The 21,440-nt window shown below is 36.4% G+C and overlaps 1 protein-coding gene across 15 annotated transcripts in view; it reads right to left on the bottom strand.

Annotated features, from left to right (window-relative positions):
* The window catches only part of ERC1 (ELKS/RAB6-interacting/CAST family member 1), a 523,541-nt gene that overhangs the window by 368,263 nt on the left and 133,838 nt on the right, over nucleotides 1-21,440 (bottom strand). For all 15 annotated transcript variants that reach the window (XM_086714405.1, XM_086714409.1, XM_086714403.1 and 12 more), the window contains one exon: nucleotides 7,043-7,210. In XM_086714405.1, the coding sequence (XP_086570531.1) occupies nucleotides 7,043-7,210 (168 nt within the window). The remainder of the gene's footprint in view (nucleotides 1-7,042; nucleotides 7,211-21,440) is intronic.

Here is a 21,440-nt window from a genome sequence, read left to right as displayed (position 1 = left end):
AGACATACTGTAATTAAATTTATAAAATACAGTGATAAAGAAAAAACTTTAAAAGCAGCAAAACAAAAGAACTCATTAACTTACAACAGAAAACCCAAAAGGCTAGCTGGAGATTTTTCAACAGAAACTTGGCAAGCCAGAAGGTAGTACCATGATATATTCAAAGTGTGAATGGGAAAAATCTGCAGCTGAAAACAATATATCCAGCAAGACTATCATTCAGAATAGCATGACAAATAAAGAGTTTCCCAGCCAAACAAAAATCAGAAGAGTTCATGAGCACTATAAGCCAGCCCTGCAGGAAATATTAAAGGGGACTCTTTGAGTAGTAAAAAGAAACCAAAAGTGACAGTATGAAGGCAGGAAAAACAAAAGCAGTAAAAATGAATATTTCTGTAAAAAACAGTCAAGGAACTCACATACAAAGGATATAAAATATAATAACATATACCTATAAATGGGGAGGAGAGGAGAAAAGAATCGGTTCAAACTTGAATGACCATCAACTGAATATAGACTGATATTTGCAGAACACATTGGTAACATATATATATACAGACCTAATGGTAACCATACATCAAAAACCACTAATAAACATGCAAAGAATAAAGAGAAAGAAATCCAAATATATCACTAAAGAAAATCAGAAAAACATGAAAAAAAGAAAAAAATGAAAGGATCAGAAAAAATCTCCAGAAACACCCGCAAAACAAGTAATAAATTGGCAATAAATACATATCTATCAATAATTAGTTTGAATGTAAATGGACTACATGCTCCAATCAAAAGACATGGGTATGAGAATAGATTAAAAATACAATATCCTTTTATGTGCTGCCTACAAGAGACTCACCTCAGACCTAAAGACACCTCCAGATTGAAAGTGAGGGGAGAAACATTTATCATGCAAATGATGTCAAGTAGCAGGAATAGCAACACTTATATCGGAGAAACTAGACTTCAAAACAAACACTGTATGTAACAAAAGACGGAATGGCACTATACAGTAATGAAGGAGACAATCCAACAAGATATAACAATTATAAATATATATGCACCCAACATTATTATAATGGCTTATAACACACTGGACCAGATGGATGTAACAGATATGTTCAGAACATTCCATCCTAAAACAGAATACACATTCTTTTCAAGTGCACATGCAACATTCTTCAGAACAGATCACATACTAGGTCAAAAAGAGGCCTCAACAAACACAAAAATTGAAGTCATACAAGAACCTTTTCTAACCACAACAGTATGAAACTAGAAGTCAACCACAAGAAAAAAGTCTGGGAAGACCAGAAATACATGGAGGTTAAACAATATGCTACTAAACAATGAATGGGTCAACTAAGAAATTAAAGAAGAAATAAAAAGTACCTGGAAACAAATGAAAATAAAGACACAATGGCCCAAAACCTTTGGGATGCAGCAGTTTTAAGAGGGAAGTTTACTGCAGTACAGGTTTATTTTAAGAAGAAAAATCTCAGGGGCACCTGGGTGGCGCAGTCGGTTAAGCGTCCGACTTCAGCCAGGTCACGATCTCATGGTCCGTGAGTTCGAGCCCCGCGTCAGGCTCTGGGCTGATGGCTCGGAGCCTGGAGCCTGTTTCTGATTCTGTGTCTCCCTCTCTCTCTGCCCCTCCCCCGTTCATGCTCTGTCTCTGTCTGTCCCATAAATAAATAAAAACGTTGAAAAAAAAATTTAAAAAAAAAGAAGAAAAATCTCAGATAAACAGCCTAACCTTACGCCAAAAGGAGCTAGAAAAAAGTAACAAATGAAGCCTTAGGGTCAGCAGAAGGAAGGAAATAATAAAAATTAGAGCAGAAATAAAATGATATGGAAACTAAAGAAAAAAAATAGAATAGATCAAGGAAACCAGGAGCTAGTTCTTTGAAAAAATTAATAAAATTGATAAACCTCTGGCCAAACTTGTCAAAAAGAAAAGAGAAAGGACCCAAATAAAATCGCAAAAAAGAGAGGAGACATAACAACTAACATCACAGAAATACAAACAATTATAAGTGAATATTATGAAAAAATATATGCTAATAATTGGACAACCTAGAAGAAATGGATAAATCCCTAGACTACAAATTACAAGAGCTGAAACAGGAAGCAATAGGAAACTTGAATAGACTGATTACCAGCAAAGAAACTAATAATCAAAAATCTCCCAACAAACAAAAGTCCAGGACCAGATGGCTTCACAGGTGAACTCCAGCAAAAATTTAAAGAAGAGTTACTATTCATTCTTCTCAAACTATTCCAAAAATAAAAACTTCCAAATTCATTCAATGAGGCCAGCATTACCCTGATACCAAAACCAGATAAAGACATCACAATGAAAAGGAACTATAGGCCAAGATCCCTGATGAATGTGGATGCAAAAATTCATGATAAAAACCCTCAACAAAGTAGGTTTAGAGGGAGCATACCTCAACATCATAAAGGCTATATATGAAAAACCCACAGCTAATAACATCCTCAGTGGGGAAAACTGACAGCTTTTCCTTTATGGTCAGGAACAAGAAAGGGATGTCCATTTCTACCACTTATATTCAACTTAGTACTGGAAGTCCTAGCCACAGCAATCAGACAACAAAAAGAAATAAAAGGCATCCAAATAGGCAAGGAAGAAGTCAACCTTTCACTATTTGCAGATGTCATGATATTATGTATAGAAAACTTAAAAGACTCCATGAAAAAGACTGCTAGAACTGACAAATGAATTCATAAAGTCTCAGGATACAAAATCGATCTACAGAAATCTGCTACATTTCTATATACCAACAATGAATCATCAGAAAGAGAAATTAAAGAATCAATCCCATTTACAATTGCACCAAAAACAATTAAGATACCTAGATATAAACATAACCAAAGAGACAAAAGATCTATACTCTGAAAAACATAAAACATGGATGAAAAATTGAAAACACAAAGAATGGAAAGACATTCCATGCTCATCATTCAGAAGAACAAATATTGCTTTTTTTTAATGCCTTTTTTTTTTTTTTTTTTAAGAGAGAGAATTTGAGCAGAGGAGGGGCAGAAAGAAAGGGAGACATAGAATCCAAAGCAGCTCCAGGCTCTGAGCTGTCAGCACAGAGCCCAACATGGGGCTCGAACTTCAGGGAACTCTGAAGTCAGAAGCTTAACCAGCTGAGCCATCCAGACGCCCCAGAACAAATATTGTTAAAATGTCTATGTTATCCAAAGCAATCTAAACATTTAATGCAATCCCTATCTAAATACCAACAGCATTGTTCACAGAGCTAGAAAAACAATCTTAAAATTTATATGAAACCACAAAAGACCCTGAATACCCAAAGCAGCCTTGAAAAAGAAAAGCAAAGCTGGAGGCATCACAATTCCAGACTTCAAGTTATATTATAAAGCTGCCGTAATAAAAACAGTGTGGTACTGGCACAAAAACAGACATACAGATCAATGGAACAGAATAGAAACCCCAGAAATGAACCCACAATTACATGGTCAATTAATCTTCCACAAAGCAGGATAGAATACCCAAAGGGAATGTCTCTTCAACAAATGGTGTTGGGAAAATTGAACAGCAACATGAAAAAGAATGAAATTGGACCACTTATACCATACACAAAAAGAAATTCAAAATGGACTAAAGACCTGAATTTGAGACCTGAAACCATAAAAATCCTAGAAGACAACACAGGCAGTAACTTCTTTGACATCAGCCATAGCAACTTCTTTCTAGATACGTTTCCTGAGGCAAAGGGAACAAAAGCAAAACTAAACTATTGGGACTACATCAAAATAAAAAACTTCTGCACAGCAAAGGAAACAATCAACAAAACTAAAAGGCAACCTATGGAATGGGAGAGATATTTGCAAATGAAATATCTGATAAAGGGTTAGTATCCAAAATATATAAAGAACTTATAAAGCTCAACACCAAAAAAATGAATAACCCAATTATAAAATGGGCAGAAGACATAAACAAACATTTTCCCAAAGAAGCCATAGAGATGTCCAACAGACATATGAAAAGATGTTCAACATCACTTATCATCAGGGAAATGCAAATCAAAACCACAATGAGATATCACCTCACATCAAAATGTCAAAATGGCTAAAACCAACAACAGAAGACACAATAGGTGTTAGTGAGGAGGTGGTGAAAGGAGAACCCTCTTGCACTCTTGGTGAGAATAGACTGATGCAACCAGTCTGGAAAATAGTATGGAGGTTCCTCAAAAAGTTAAAAATAGAACTACCCTAAGATCCAGCAATTGTACTACTTGGTATTTACCCAAAGAATACAAAAGCACTAATTCAAAGGGATATATGCACCCCTATGTTTATAGCAACCTTATTACAAAAGCCAAGATATGGAAGCAGCCCAAATGTCCATCAACTGATGAATGGATAAAGAAGATGTGGCATATATATACAATGGCATATTACTGAGCCATAGAAAAGAATGAATCTTGCCATTTGCAATGATATGGATGGAGCTAGAGAGTATGCTAAGTAAAATAAATCAGTCAGAAAAAGACAAATATGGTATGATTTCACTCATCTGTGGCATTTAAGAAACAAAATAAATGAGCAATGTAAAAAAAGGGAGGGGGGTGGGGAGAGAGAGGGCAAACCAAGAAACAGACTCTTAACTATAGAGAACTGACAGTTACCAGAGGGTAGGTCAGTGGAGGGATGGGTAAAATAGGTGATGGGGATTAAAGAGGGCACTTGTAACAAGCACCGGATAATGTATGGAAGTGTTAAATCACTACACTGTATACTTAAAACAAATATTACACTGTATGTTAACTAGCTAGAATTTAAATAAAAAATTTAAAAAACAATTTAAAAAAAGAAAAAAAAATTATACCTTGGCAATAGTTAGCTGTGACACTGTAAAACTAGTAACAAACATTAAATTCACTTAAACACAGAAGTAAAAGCTAAACAATATGAATTATAATTATAGTAAAAAAGTCTTTCCCCCTTGAAAAGCAACACATTGTAAATCCATAAAGTATTATGGATTCAATAAGATAACAAAGCTTACCAACAAAAATCAAGATGGGAGAGATCATAAGTAAACTATTTTTCATAAAAAGTAGTCAACAGATGCAGATTTTTAAATTTGTTAAATCAAAAATACTAATTTGAAAATATATATGCACCCCTATGTTTGCTGTAGCATTATTGATAATAGCCTAATTATGGAAGCAGCCCAAGTGTCCCAACAATAGATGAATAGATGACTGGTATATATATACATACAATGGAATATATTCAGCCATTTAAAAAAATGAAATCTTGCCATTTGCAATAACGTGGATGGAGCTAGAGAACATAATGCGAAGTAAAAAAAAAGTTGGAGAAAGACAAATACCGTATGATTTCACTCATACGTGGAATTTAAGAAACAGAACGAATAAAAAAACAGACTCTTAACTGTAGAAAACAAATCGATAGTTAACTGAGGGGAAGTGTGTAGGGGATGGATGAAATAGGTAAAGAGGATTAAGAGTATACTTATCACAATGAGCACTGACACAGGTATAGAATCGCTGAATCACTAAATTGTATACACTGTATGTTACCTATACTGGAATTAAAATTTAAAAAGAAAAACTAAAAAATAACAAAAATTATTTTAAAAGTAAGCATGTCAGGAGAAAGAGTGATGAGGAGATTATATGCATAATAATTTTAAAAAAAAAAATTAAAAAAAAAAAAAGGGGCGCCTGGGTGGCACAGTCGGTTAAGCGTCCGACTTCAGCCAGGTCACGATCTCGCGGTCCGTGAGTTCGAGCCCCGCATCAGGCTCTGGGCTGATGGCTCAGAGCCTGGAGCCTGTTTCCGATTCTGTGTCTCCCTCTCTCTCTGCTCCTCCCCCGTTCATGCTCTGTCTCTCTCTGTCCCAAAAATAAATAAACGTTGAAAAAAAAAAAATTTAAATAATTTATCTTGTTGACAAGATATAGTCAACAGATATTTAAAGTGATCAAATATTTATGGTTACATACAGGAAGCAAATGAAAACCAAACTAATATACTATTGGTAAAATACAGGACATGGTCTTCTGTACTACAAAGAAAAGGTGAGGGACGCCTGGGTGGTTCAGCTGGTTAAGGGTCCAACTCTTGATATCCTCTCAGGTCATGGTATCATGGTCGTGAGATCAAGCCCTGCATTGGGCTCCAAGCTGAGCATGCAGCCTGTTTGCGATTCTCTCTCTCCTTCTCTCTCTGCCCCTCCCATGCTCATGGGCACTGAATGAATGAATGAATAAATAAGAACTGAATGTGAGGTTTAGTAAAGAGAGTTTTATTCCTTGGCTATTGTTAGAGGTTAAAAATAAAAAAAATTTTTTTACATTTATTTATTTTTGAGAGACAGAGCAAGAGTAGGGGAGGGGCAGAGAGAAAGGGAGACACAGAATCCAAAGCAGGCTCCAGGCTCTGAGCTGTCAGCACAGAGCCCAACGTAGGGCTCAAACCCATGAACCTTGGGATTATGACCTGAGCCAAAGTCAGACGCTTAACTGACTGAGCCACCCAGGTGCCCCAGGTAGAGGTTAAAAATAAACTGGAACAAGATCAAATATTTCTAATCTGTCATCTCAGTGGAGATGAACAATAAATACTACTGTCTACTATAACTGTTATCTCAAGAGTATCCCTTACTTAAGCTTAAAAAAAGGGAGGGGAATAATTATTGATACTTTTCTTATTTACTCCAGAGTTAGCCTCTTACAATCATGAGGAACCTACAAGTAACCTACAAAGCGACCTATGAGGCACTTTTCAGAAACAGCAGCATCAAAAATACTATGGACACTAAGCGCATTACTTTAAAAATTGAATATGCAGAGCAGTTTTAACAATCTACCTACTGCAACAACACTTTCATTTACTAACCATAAAAATATAAACAGTGGAATAAGAAAGAAACTTTGACAGAATGTAAGTATAACTTAGTGGTAGGAATGGGGATGTATGGTAAGTGTAGGAAACTAAACTCAGAACACCTGCACCTTACCTTCTTCTGAAGAACATTAACCTTTCGCTCCTTCACATCCAGCATGTCCTTGAGGTCATGTATCTCTCCAGCTTGTGTCCCCTTCTCCTCGGCCATATCCTGAATTTGTTTTGTCTTCTTATTCAGCATGGTTTCCTTCTCTTCCAAACGCAATCGGAGAGCATCCACCTAAGAATGTGACATTTTTACAAATGATTAAATGAAAAGAAAGGAATGTAATTCCTTCCAAATAGATGTGTACAATTGCCCAAATGATACTTATATAGTAAGTGTTCATTAGAATCAATAAAATACCACTGTAAATACAATCATTGCTATTTAGAAACTAAACCATAAACCTTATGAGCAGTTTTGTAATAAAAATAAAATTTACATTAGTTAAATATACGATATAGCAGGATAAATAGATCTGAATCAAGGGACAAAATGGAGACTTGTTATAAAGAGACTGAGTTTTGCCACTTCTATAAAAGTAGTATAATCTACAACTATGCTTCTCAAACTTTAGGTGCATTACAATCATCTGGAGGGTTTAAACAGATTGCCAGGCCCAGCCACCAGAGCTTCTGCTTCAATGGGTTTAGGGCTCATGAATTAGTTGTGGGTTTTTTTTTTTTTTTTTTTTTTTAATGAATTAGTTTTTCCAACAAGTTCCCAAATGATTCCACACTGCTTTAGAAATCTAAAGTTAGAAAGAAAACCCTAAGTATCAATCACCAAGCATGACACTTACTGTATCACATAATACAAACTAATGGTAGAATATGATGCTTTTTAGACAGACAATCCCATAATGCACTGAGACATCTGTACAAAGGAAAGCAAAGGTCTATTTTCAGACCCCAAGCCTAGTCAGCTGAAGCCTAGCATCCAGTTACCTTTATCCCCCCCAAGTTTAACACTTCTCACTAAATATAATTTTCAAATAACTAGAAACCTAATAATAGTGCATATTTTTAAATCCACTCAAAGCAAATTTTATCAAGCATACTCACACATTAAATTTATTTTGGGTTTGTTTCTTTGTTTTGCTTTTCCACTAGATTTAAAGTTCAGCAAATAGTAACACATCTATTATAGCAAACGAGGGAGGTACATTTCTTTCATTTTAAGACAGTGTGTTGTTCAACAGAAATATGTTAAGTCCTATGCAAACCACAATGAAACTTAAGCTTTCTAGCAGCTACATTAAAAAATAAGAGATAGGGGCGCCTGGGTGGCGCAGTCGGTTAAGCGTCCGACTTCAGCCAGGTCACGATCTCGCAGTCCCGGAGTTCGAGCCCCGCGTCAGGCTCTGGGCTGATGGCTCGGAGCCTGGAGCCTGTTTCCGATTCTGTGTCTCCCTCTCTCTCTGCCCCTCCCCCGTTCATGCTCTGTCTCTCTCTGTCCCAAAAATAAATAAACGTTGAAAAAAAAAAATTTTTTTAAAATAAGAGATAAAATTAATTTTAATACTGTATCTTGTTTAATCTATCTACAATACTGTCATTTCAAACATGTAATCCATATTAAAAACTATTAATGAGCCATTTTACTTTATATTCTTTGTTTCATACCAAGTCTTAAAAGTCCAATGCATATTGTAATTTTTATTTACATCATATCTCAATTTGGACTACCATATTTCAAGTCTCAATGGCCACATGTGGACTGGTGGCTTCCACAGTGAAAGTGCAAATCTAAGACATCAAGTATATTTCTATAAAACATCTTTAACCTAGAACTTGTCCTATATTATTTTTCCTGGCTAATTAACCAGCCCACAAAGAAAAAACAGGTAGCATGAGTAATGACTCACATTTAAAGTACACCAAAACTCTCAAGGACAATCTAATATTATATCTAAACTATAAGGTATTTGAGACCCAATACTGTGTATGGTAATACTGCTAAGTATTATGGAAAATATCCTATGAGACTAGTCTCATTTGAGACTGCTATAGTTAAGTCATTACATACTTACAAATTATGTTGGTCTGTGCTGGAAAGGAAAAACATGTAAATAAACCAAATTTTACTCTGCTAAACTACACTTCTACCAACCACTTCAACGTCACTAGTCCCACCAAGCCAGAAATTGGGGAAGTAATCTTTTTAGGCTCCATTTATAATTGTTTACCACAAATTCTACCATGTCCCCTCAATAAATACCTGTCACTTCTAATTTTCCTGTATTCTATTTTAATAGGAAATATGGTAACCTTATTATATTCTGGAAAGGTCCACCTAAGAACTTTCAAACTCTTAAATTCTTATTTCTGAAACACAACTGTTTTCTTTCTTCTAGCCTACTAAATCGTCTCTTTGTGCACAGCATAACCTCTGATCTAAAATCTCTTTTCTATCATTCATCCCTATTCTGGTTTTACTTCTTTTTCTCCCAGCCTGAACAATCATTCAACACAGCCTCATAGCACCTCCTTTTTATTTTAGTCATATTCATTTTACACATCTTTTCTTCTCTATTAAATGGTTTTCTTCATTCTACTCTCAGACTTCTGAACCTTTCTGCATACGGTCATGTATGTGCTTGCCAACCATACCTACGGTAAATTAAAAATCCTCACAATTCTATCCTCAAGCATCATATCTTCTTCACTTGCATTCTCCCTGTGGAAAACTTCACTCTCCCCTGGCGACCTGGAAAACTGGGACTGAGAAAAAGTAGCTATAAATAAACAATGGCAGGAATTAAGATTAACTCGTCTGTCTCCAGATCCTCCAATCTTAACCACTAATTCTGTAATACACTACATCACTAACAACTAGAGAAAAAAGAGTATATATGATTTCATATATGTAAAATTCTAGAGAATGTATATTAATTATAGTAATAGAATAGAACACTAATAGATCAAGGTTGCCTGGGAAGAGGAAGAGGGGGGAGTAGTAAAGAATATCAGGGAAAAGCAAAAGAAAGGAATTACAAAGAGGTACACGAAAATCTGCAGGACATATTCATTATCTTGACTGTGGTACTGGTTTCACAGGTGTGTGTGTGTGTGTGTGTGTGTGTGTGTGTGTGTGTCAAAACTCACCAGACTGTACATTTTAAATATATGCAGTTTATGTCAACAAATTTTTTTTTAATTTTTTAATGTTTATTTATTTTTGCGAGAGAGAAAGAGACAAAGCATGAGCTGGAGAGGGGCAGAAAGAGAGGGAGACACAGAATCCAAAGCAGGCTCCAGGCTCCAGTGGTCAGAGCCCGATGCAGGGCCTGAACCCACGAACTGTGAGATCATGACCTGAGCCAAAGTCAGAGGCTTAACCGACTGAATCACCCAGGTGCCCCAATAAATTTTATTTTTTAAAAAGCAAAAGCAGAAAGTATGGTATTTATTAAGAAATAAACCAACAGACCTTTGCAAGAGAAACGGGAGCTGAGCTCACAGACCCACACATACAGGAACCCATACGTATAAAAAACAGAGGTGATACTATAATCAGCAAGAAAAGGACAGAGTATTCAATAAACTGTCTTCAAACAATTGGCTACCCATACTGATGAAGGGGGTCAGATCTCTAACTCATACACAAAAATAAATTCTAGGTAAATTAAAGATTTTATATTTGAGAAGCAAATCTTTAAAACTTTTAGAAGGAAAATATACAAAAATACTACTAAATTTAAATTTAAAACTTCTGCACATCATGATACTATTTTAAAGTGTTTTATTATTTAATCTGTATTTTATGTGCCTGAAATATTTCATTCTTAACAATAATACTAAGGAAAATACAGGAATATTGATAGTTGCTTTAAAAATGTAGATATTTTATAAGCTGGCAAAATTAAATAGGATCCAATACTGAATTTCAATTTTCAAAATTTATGACCATTTACAATCACTCCAAAAAAATTTAAATGCCTAGGTATAAGCCTAACAAAACTTATAAAGGATATGCTGAAAATTACAAATAAGAAATCAAAGAAGATCTAAATGTGTTCTTCCCTTGAATACTTTATGAAATGTAAACGACATGTGTTAAGATAGCCAGCCTATTTAAAATTTTTCTCAGAGATATGGAAAACGAAAAGATTAAAGTGATTTAAAAAAAAATGTGTTTACTGACAAACAGTAGAACTACAATAAATAAAACCCAGTGAATCCAAGAAATATAACAACTAAAAATATATAGTTTTGGTGCCTGAATTCAGCACTAAAGACCTCAGAGCAAGAATTAAAATTCAATGCAAAAAAGATTAATTACATGATTTCCCCAATAGTCCTTTCTAAAGTGCAAGATGACAAAAGTCTTTACATTTCCTTGGTTTTCCATCACCAACCTATTAAAATCAGAAACACTCTACCATGCAAAGAAACAAAAAAGTCCACAAGACAATGTCAGAACTGAATATTGATTCAATTTGAAGAAATGGACCACCACCACAGAGCAAAGACCTTTGTGGAATATGAAATTCACAACCAGGCTGCTTAAGATGCCAAAAGAGCCCATTGACCCTTATCCACTTGGCATTCAGGCACAGCTCAAGCTGGCCTGTGTGGCTACTAATCCTATTTGACAGTATCAGATTTGGTTCCTATTAGCTGAATCCATTACAGGGCATCAGTCACAGTGATTCAAGAGGGTGCTTATTGAAATCACTGACCCTTCTGCAGAGTTAAAGAGGTCAAAGTCTTAAAAAAGTACACGTCAGAAAATTTAAAAATAAATCATATACTAAGTCATTTGCACCTAATTTCTACATTCTCATTTGTATTTTGTATACTGCATATTCTACTTCTCTCTTTTTTAATGCTTATCTATTTATTTTGAGAGAGGGAGAAAGACAGCAAGCAGGAGAGGGGCAGAGAGAGATGGAAACAGAGAATTCCAAGCAGGCTCTGCACTGTCACTGTCGAGTCCAATGCAGGGCTCAAACTCATGAACCATGAGATCATGACCTGAGTGAAAGAAGTGGGACATTTAACCGACTGAGCCACCCATGTGCCCCTGAATATTCTACTTCAAACACATATACTATATATCCCAATAAACACAAGCAAAGACAAAGCAACCTCCTAAAAGACATTTCACTCAATATCCCTGAAATATATTACTGAATTCTTATTATAAAGGCAAAAAGTCCAGACATTTAAATTTGTAGATAAGTCTTAACTGCCTAATTTCTTTGTCTCTCAGTTCTTCTCAGCATTAATTTCAGAAAAATGAAATGTTTTCCTTCTGTGGGTAAGAAATCAGAATACAGCAGAAATACATCCCTCAGCATTTCTAAATGTTCCTCATTCTGTTGGTACCAAAGTCTCATAGGACAATAACTATAAGACTTCATATTTCTGCTTCTTTACCAAAAGTACCTAGATATCCTAGCTGCATTTGTACATTAGATCCCTCACTCAGCTAAGTGACCTTGGAAATGTGCCAGTGCTAACCAGTCATAGATACCTGCATGCCATTTTGAGGGAATGTCAGGTATGAGACCCACAGGAATTGGTGACTGAAAAAAAGTAAAAAATGAAAACTCTTGTATTAAACATACAAACCTTCAGTGTAAGAGTAGCTGGAAATGCAGGCTTTGGTATAAAATAGATCTCATATAACAAATATTAGGTACAGAAATACTCAAGTCCATAGTAATTAGAATTACTAAATGATCTTGTCTTTACTAAGTATTCAATTCGAATCACTTACTGTAATACACTTTTTCTTGGTCTACTTTTTTTGTGCAATGAAGAATTTAAATGTGTTTGTCTGGAGATCTAAGATAAAAATAACCACAAAAACCACTCTGCTACTACTAGATTAATTGCTCTGAATTCTACATTGATCTTTTTGGTTTGGAGTGAGCTAAGTTCATAGTACAATTTTGTGTGAGGTCCATATTTTGCAAACCACAAAAAAAACACATTCAGGAAAGCCCCTCAGAGACGAGCTGGACACATAATCATCACCCTAATACCATTCCTGGTAGGAGGAATAAGACCTTGTTTATTCACATCAACTGGAGGAACAGCATCCACCTACCTTGCCAAGCGTCAAGGTCTGTGGCAAACAGGTTATGCCAACTTCAAAAACACAGAAGGTTTTTCTCTACAAGATTTTCTCTACCATTGGACATGAACAGAAAAATGGCTACCCGGCTCTTCTGGACTCACTTCTGATCAAAAGCTATCAACTCTCTTAAGCTATCTTATTTACATCATGAATCTAAATACACAATAGCAGTAGTAACTGCATGGATACAATAGCTTGTTTACTAGAACTCCTATCTTGGCTTTGCCACGATTCACTCCTTTCTGATTCTCTGACCACAACTTTTCAGTTTTCTTCGCTGGCTCCTCTGTCATTTTCCCCTCCTCACATCTCACTTTATATAACTTCCTCTGGAGAAACCAATTCAATCCTAGGCTACAGACACCACATCCATTATGACAGCTTCCAAATCTTTATTCCTAACCTCAACCAGTTCTAAAACCCTGAGATTTTAACAAAATATTCTACTTAACCCAGATTTCCACTGAATATTTAGTTTAGACTGAGATTTTGGAGTGCCTGAGTGGCTCAGTTGGTTGAATGTCTGACTCTTGACTATGGTTCAGGTCATGATCCCAGGGACAGGGGATCAAGCCCAAGTCAGGCTCTGTGCTAAATGTGGAACCTGCTTGGGATTCTCTCTCTCTGCCCCTCTCCCCCTGCTCACACTCTAAAATGAATAGAATAGAATAGAATAGAATAGAATAGAATAGAATAGAATAGAATAGAATAGAATAGAATAGAATAGAATTTTTTTTAGAAATTTTTCCTTTAAAGAACCTTTAAAGATCCCCTAATGAGGTCAAACATTAATGTAGATAAAATCTGATGGTGTTTATTATATTACTTTCTGCATTTCTTTCTGTATTTGGCAGTATTTCATAAACTTTTTAAAAATTACTAAACTCTGTATTTTAAAGCTGATGAGGGGCACCTAGGTGGCTTGGTCAGTTAAGCATCCAACTTTAGCTCAAGTCATGATCTCGCAGTCCGTGAGTTCAAGCCCTGTGTCAGGCTCTATGCTGACAGCTCAGAGCCTGGAGCCTGCTTTGGATTCTGTCTCCTCCCTCTCTTTGCCCCTCCCCCACTCATACTCTGTCTCACTCTGTCTCTCAAAAATAAATAAATGTTAAAAAAAATTTTTTTTCAAGCTGATGAATCAATGCCCAAACTAAGTGATTTGCCCAAGATCACTAAGTATAATTTCCTATCACCACATTTTTCATTAATCTCATCTAGAACGGAGGCTGAATGAAGGACGCTGGACCACAAGACTGACAACACCCACAAGTAAACGTTTTTTTAAAAGGCTATTTTGGCAAACAGCATTGCACTGTTTAAAGCCTTATACCTGACAAAAAGTTGAAGAGCTCAGAGAAACATCAAAAAGGCCAAGGATGTAGATGTGCCTTTCCACAGTACATAGTTTATTTGTACTTTACTCACGAAGACACACACACAGAAAAGTTGCAAATTTAGTCTAAAAAACCAATGTCAATATTGTCTCCACCTGAAAATTCATAGTAAAGACAACACAATAACAACTACACAAAGTATATAGTAATAAGCTATATTCAGCTATGTAGCCTCAGTAGAAATGTTAATGTTGGTCTCTGCAAATCTGATAATGCAGGGCAGTTGGCCAATCTAGTTCTTCTACCCTGACCCCTCTAAGCAAACATATCTGTAACACTTCCTTATTCTGGTACCAGACTAAAATTAAGTAAACCTTATAATCGTGCCGGAAACCCTTAGAATCACAGAAAGAGACCACTTCCTCATTGGAAGGACCTGGTAAGCTTACCTGATTGAATCTCTCCTCTAAATCCTGGGTCTCTATATCCCTTTTAAGCAGGCTTTTCTAGTATCTGAACACCTCCAGTAAAACTGAGGTACACAGTTCCTCTCCAGAGGCTGCCCATACTCTGCTTTTACCAGGCATAAAAGCTATCTCTTAAAAAGAAAAGAAAAAAAAAGAAAAAAGGCTTTTTCTGTACTTTTATCCACTGGCCCAAGTTCAGCCCCTTAGGCCAGATGCTCTTGTACGTAATAGCCATTCAGATACATGCAGACTATCATGTACTCCCAAGAGCATTTCTTTTCCAAGCTACCCTTCAACTATTCCTTAATATGCCATGATTTCAGACTCTTTGCATCTAAACATGCTTAAATGTGCCAACATCCTTTAAATCACTGTATCCAGAACTCAATATTTTACGTCTGATTACTTTACCCTTATATCTAGGCACTTTCAAAACAAATGAAGATTGCATATGGTTTTTTGTTTTTGAAGGGGTTTTCTGGCAGCCACTATACAGATGCTTTTGTCAGTTTTTATGGGTTTGGTAGATTGATTGATTGATTGATTGGGCTAGCTTTTTGTTGGAGAGAGGGAGAGATAGAAAATTAACAATTTTTACAGTCATCCTTTTAAATTTTTATCCTGCTTGGTTTAGCCCATTACTCTCTTTAAAGATCTTTTGGAATGCTGAATTTCTTATCTAATATGCACATTACCCATCCTTCCTCCATATTTTTTTCCATCTGATTCATTAATAAAAATATTTAACAAGGAAGAGTTAACATTCGAGGGATACATAATAAATACTACCAGAAATTTTTTTTTTAATTTTTTTTTCAATGTTTATTTATTTTTGGGACAGAGAGAGACAGAGCATGAACGGGGGAGGGGCAGAGAGAGAGGGAGACACAGAATCGGAAACAGGCTCCAGGCTCTGAGCCATCAGCCCAGAGCCCGACGCGGGGCTCGAACTCACGGACCGCGAGATCGTGACCTGGCTGAAGTCGGACGCTTAACCGACTGCGCCACCCAGGCGCCCCACTACCAGAAGTTTTTATGTAAGTTAACATACATCATTAAACATCACCTTTTGGGAAAAGTAAATTTAAGGTTATGAAGAAACCTAATTACCATCTTATCCAGCTTCCATTTCTCCATCTTATTTACACTGCCTTGCCAGTGCCTTGAAGAGGTATAGGTCTACTACATTTCTCATATACTCCTGATCTTCCAGACTGGAAATCCTAGATATAGGATAATAAACTGTAAGATGTATCTTATATATCTTACCAGATACAAGAATAGTATAAAATTAGCCTGAGATGACCTAATTTTTTTTTATTTTTTAAATGTTTTTATTTATTTTTGAGAGAGAGAATGCAAGTGGGGCAGGGGCAGAGAGACAGGGGCAGAGGACCCAAAGAGGGCTCTGCACTGACAGCAGCAAGCCGAATGTGGGGCTTGAACTTGTGAACCCCAAGTTCAGGACCTGAGCCAAAGTCAGATACTCAACTGAATAAGTCACACAGGTATCCCTGAGATGACCTAGTTTTAATGTTGACTTTCAGTAATGACCATTTCACCTCAAGATCCTTCAATATTCCATTCTAAAATAGCACTTAGGGGGCAGGACACCTGGGTGGCTCAGTCAGTTAAGCGTCCGAATTTGGCTCAGGTCATGATCTCACAGTCTGTGAGTTTGACCCCAAGTCAGGCTCTGTGCTCACAGCTTGGAGCCTGGAGTTTGCTTCGGATTCTGTGTCTCCCTCCATCTCTGCCCTTCCCCCACTCATGCTCTGTTTCTCTCTCTCTCTCAAAAATAAACACTAAAAAATTAAAAAAATAAAATAAAATAGCACTTAGGAAAAAGCTTAGGTGCACAGAGGTGGCAATCCTCTTTGTTCTCTTGTTTGAAAATCATAGTGCCATTTGCTCAAAGCCAATCTTAAAAACTGCTATCATCTTCATGATTCCTAAATGATAATCAATAACTGATTAGTAATTTAATTTGCACCTGGGATTTAAACTGTCCTAGCCAAAAACAAAACAAAACAAAACATTTTACAGCACTTTACAGACTAAGGACGCTTAAAATGTAGACTCTGATTCAAAGGTCTAAAGTATGACTCAAGATTTTGTTTCCATTAAGTTCTTAGGCGAGTAGACACTGCTGATCTCAGAATCACACTTTGAATAGATCTCTTGAATACTTTCTTATAATTTCTCTTCTCACACATCTTGGGTATTCATTTTCATTTTTCCACTATTAGAATATACAACCTACTCTTTTCAGTCCTATGATATTCTTCTGGATGGAGAAGACAAAAGCAATCTAGATGCAGAATTTCACCTGCTCTATCATTTAGCAACCTCATACCAACAAGGAGAAGCAAGTGACAAGCTCTACCTTTTATGATCTTTCTCCAAAAGTCTTCACTTTTACTGGATAACCTTAACTAATTTTGGAGTTCTGGTATTAATGACACTATTGTTGTTAGGTTTGTGCCAAATTCTTACATTGATATTTGATTGTTTTTTTTTCCTACTTGTCACATTAATATCCCTTTACTACTATTGTCTCTTGAATCTCACCCATTCTTTGTAGAGACAATTTTTTCTTTTTAGCAGTTCTTTCTATGTGATCCATAGGGAGTAAACTCTCAGTCTGTGGTAGTCTGGAAAAAAGTCTTTAATCTACTTCGAGTGATAAATGATAGTTTCACTGGCTTCAGAATTATGAACTGAGAGGGCACCTGGGTGGCTCAGTTGGTTAAAGATCTCTTCTCAGGTCATGATCTCACGGTTCTTGAGTTCAAGCCCCGCATCAGGCTCTGTGCTGCCACCTTGGAGCCTGGAGCCTGGTTCAGATTCTGCATCTCCCTCTCTCTCTGTCCCTCCTTCTCTCTCTCTCTCAAAAATAAACATTTTTTTTAAATTAAAAAAAAGAAAGAAACAGGAGTTGTCTAAGGTTTTCACTGAACTTTGAAGGTTTTACCCTACCATATTCTCTCTTGCTCCTATTGTTGCTGTTGTAAAGCCTACTGTGGGCCTGTTAATCCTTCATAGGTAAACTATCTTTCCTCTCTCGTGGCTTTTGTTCCTTAATGTTTATTTATTTATTTTGAGAGAGAGTGAGAGTGAGTGGGGAAAGGGCAGAGAGAGAGGGAAAGAAAGAATCCCAAGCAGGCTCCACATTGACAGTGTGGAGCCCAACACGGGGCCTGAACCCACAAACCATGAGATCATGACCTGAGCCAAAATCAAGAGTCAGACATTTAACAGACTGAGCCACCCAGGTACCCCAAATTTCTGGTGGCTTTTAAAATCAGTTTATCTATGGTTTCATTGTGATTTTTGGTAGGTGAGGATATCTTCCTGCTCAAGAATTATTTGCTCCTAAACAGAAGGTCCATTCCTATCATCTGGTCAGAAATATTCTCAGCAATTATCTCTTTTAAAATTGCCTCCCATTTCCTCTATCCTCCCCTTTTGAAACTCCCTTATGTATGTTAGATTTCTATTTTGACAGACTTCTCTTTAATTTCTATCTTCTTATGTGTCCTATTGCTCTCTGGATAACGTCTCCTTAGATGTATTTTCCAATTCACTGTCTCTGCAGCTCTACTTTGCAGTTTACTACTACATTGTTCTTCCACTTTAGTTATTACGTATTTCTTTTAATAGTTTTAATTAATTTATTTATTTAAGAAAGAGAGAGTGCATGGGAGGGGGGGAGAGAGAGAAGAGAGAGAGGGAATCCCAAGCAGGCTCCACACCATCAGCATGGAGCATGATACAGGGCTCGAACTCACAAACCATGAGATCATGGCCTGAGCCGAGATCAAGAGTCAGATGCTTAACTGACTGGGTCACTCAGGCACCCCTAGTTATTATATATTTCGTATCTAAAACTCTGTTTTGTTCTTTAACAACCTGCCTGGTATTATGCACAGTGTTTTGCCCTTTGTTCATGTTTTAAATCCTTCCTTCATGTATGTAACAAGGTAGTATTTATTGAGTGCTATATGTGCATGCACTAACTCTCATAACATTCTAGAAGGTAATGCTATTCTCACAAATGAGGAAACTGAAACACAGAAAGTATCAACTTACATTAACAAGTAACTGGCAAAGCCAAGATTAAAAGACACTAAACAACTACAGCTAGTGTTGCCCTTTATTACACTGCTCAGCTTTTACTCTCAATGGTCCTGAAACAACAGCCCAATAAGTTGTATTTTTTTTCTTCCATTCTAAAGAGTGCTCCTATGCTTACTTCTCCATCCTTTAGTTTAATCATTTCATTTATGGTCTCTTTCTATTATCCAACGTTCCTAAGGGTCTAATCATTCTTATTTGTTCTTACTTCTGATATTGGTTCAGAATAAATTCCATAGGTGATTAACTAATTTGGGGTAGTAAGTTCATTCTAAGCAGGGCTCTTACCTGTGGGAATCTGTGTGGACTAGGCTGAAATCTATGTTGACAGCAGCTATGCATATTCAAACTCAAAGCTCATGAGAAGACACCTTTCCTCCAACTCTAAAATCAGATAAGTCAGTTTCTAATATTGTCAATTAATACTGGTAGGATTAATTTTTTTCTAATCCACTTTTTCTCACAAAACTCCTAGATTTACTCGGTTTCAAATCTGTACCCCATTTAGGGCCAATGTCCGTTCTCCACATGTCAGCATTAAAATATAAGCCCCTTAGTTACCAAAAAGAATAACCCTTCAGAACAACTGTAAAGTCCTTGTTGACAGACGCTCGGTGTTGGAAGGGATGAGAAAAAACAGAGACATCTGCCCTGTCAGAGAGATAAACCAAACAACTCTGAGAATCAATGTGGTAAATACACCATACCCGACATACCTCACAGTAGTTACACAGTCAGAATTACTGTTTTCACACTTTCATCAACTTGGAGAAAGAAATAAATTACTCAATCTTCAGTTCACTTAAAACTATCATTGACCCATGCAAAGTTCTATTGTGCCTTATTATTTTTCCATCCACATCCAATATCCATTCCTCCATCAATATGCAGCCATTCTAATATATTTAATATGTAACTGAATATGCATTAACTTAAAAATATAGAGGCTTATTTTTTATACATATTTTTTAACTCATATGAATGCTATATACCTCATTCTCTTACTTCTAAATATATATATATCCATGACCTTATGATTACTTCTAAGATCACTGCTTTTGACTTTTACATAGTATCCCATGGTATATAGCCACTATATTTTACTTATCCAACCCCTCTAGAAATAACCGTTGGGGCCGCCTTCAATTCCTTGTTCTACAGTGAGCACCCTTATAATATATGTTCTCCTGTGAGCCAGTGGGAGCCAACTATGCCCTATACCTTACAAGCACTGAATATTAACTCAATTTCTAATTTTTACCAATTTGAACAATGGAATATATTTCATTGTCTCCAAAATTGAGGATCCCATGCTATATTTATTTGCTAACCCTTAGGCTTCCTTGTTTGTTAATTGCCTACTTAAATCCTCTCTCTCACCCTATAGTCTCTTTTTCTTACTGATTTATAAGCATTGTTTTTTTATTCTATATTCCAATCTTTGTTATTTTGGGAGGCAGTGAAAATATCTTCTCATCAGTCACATATTTGTTAACTTTGCCAGTAGAGTTCTTTCTTGAATGGAAACACTTAAATTTGATGGCGTCATTTAAAATGTATCTTAGGGGCGCCTGGGTGGCGCAGTCGGTTAAGCGTCCGACTTCAGCCAGGTCACGATCTCGCGGTCCGTGAGTACGAGCCCCGCGTCAGGCTCTGGGCTGATGGCTCGGAGCCTGGAGCCTGTTTCCGATTCTGTGTCTCCCTCTCTCTCTGCCCCTCCCCCGTTCATGCTCTGTCTCTCTCTGTCCCAAAAATAAATAAAAAACATTGAAAAATTAAAAAAAAATAAATAAAATGTATCTTAAATGTATCCTACCTAATATACATTTTCATTAATTAGGCTTATAGGTTTCCCTTTCACACTGAGGTCTTTAACCAATGTGGAGTCCACTGTTTTATCTGGTATGTGATAGGCGGCCAATTTCATTCTCTGTATGTCAATTTTCTAACACTCTTTTAATGTGCACTAGTTTATGACGGTCCCATGTATATACACGTCTAAACTCTCTTTTTTCCCACTGGTCTATTTGCCCATTCCTTTGCCAGTACTACACAATTCCAGGGTGAATATTCAGGTTGGTTTATGGCTCTGTGGTATATTTTCAAATCTATTAAGGCAGATCTACCCATCTTTTCCTCTTTTTCTTCACTTTAATGTTAGTATAGCTTTATTTGTCAACGTAAGTTTTAAAATTTTTCAATTGTGGTCAAATACACATAACATAAAATTTGCCATCTTCACCATTTTTAAGTGTATAAGTCAACGGTGTTCAGTACATTCACAATGCTGTATTACCAATCTCCATAACTCCCTTCATCTTACAAAACAAAAACTGTTCCACTTAAAAAAAAAAAAACCTTCTCCATTCTCCCCAGCTCATAACAACCACCATTCTCCTTCTATCTTTATGAATCTGACTTTTCTAGGTCCCACATACA

The sequence above is a fragment of the Puma concolor genome, chromosome B4 (assembly GCF_028749965.1).
Source record: "Puma concolor isolate L17-30 chromosome B4, mPumCon1.1.hap2, whole genome shotgun sequence".
Taxonomy (NCBI): Eukaryota; Metazoa; Chordata; class Mammalia; order Carnivora; family Felidae; genus Puma; species Puma concolor.
Note: the sequence above shows the minus strand (reverse complement) of the source record. Positions and strands in the feature narration are given on the sequence as shown.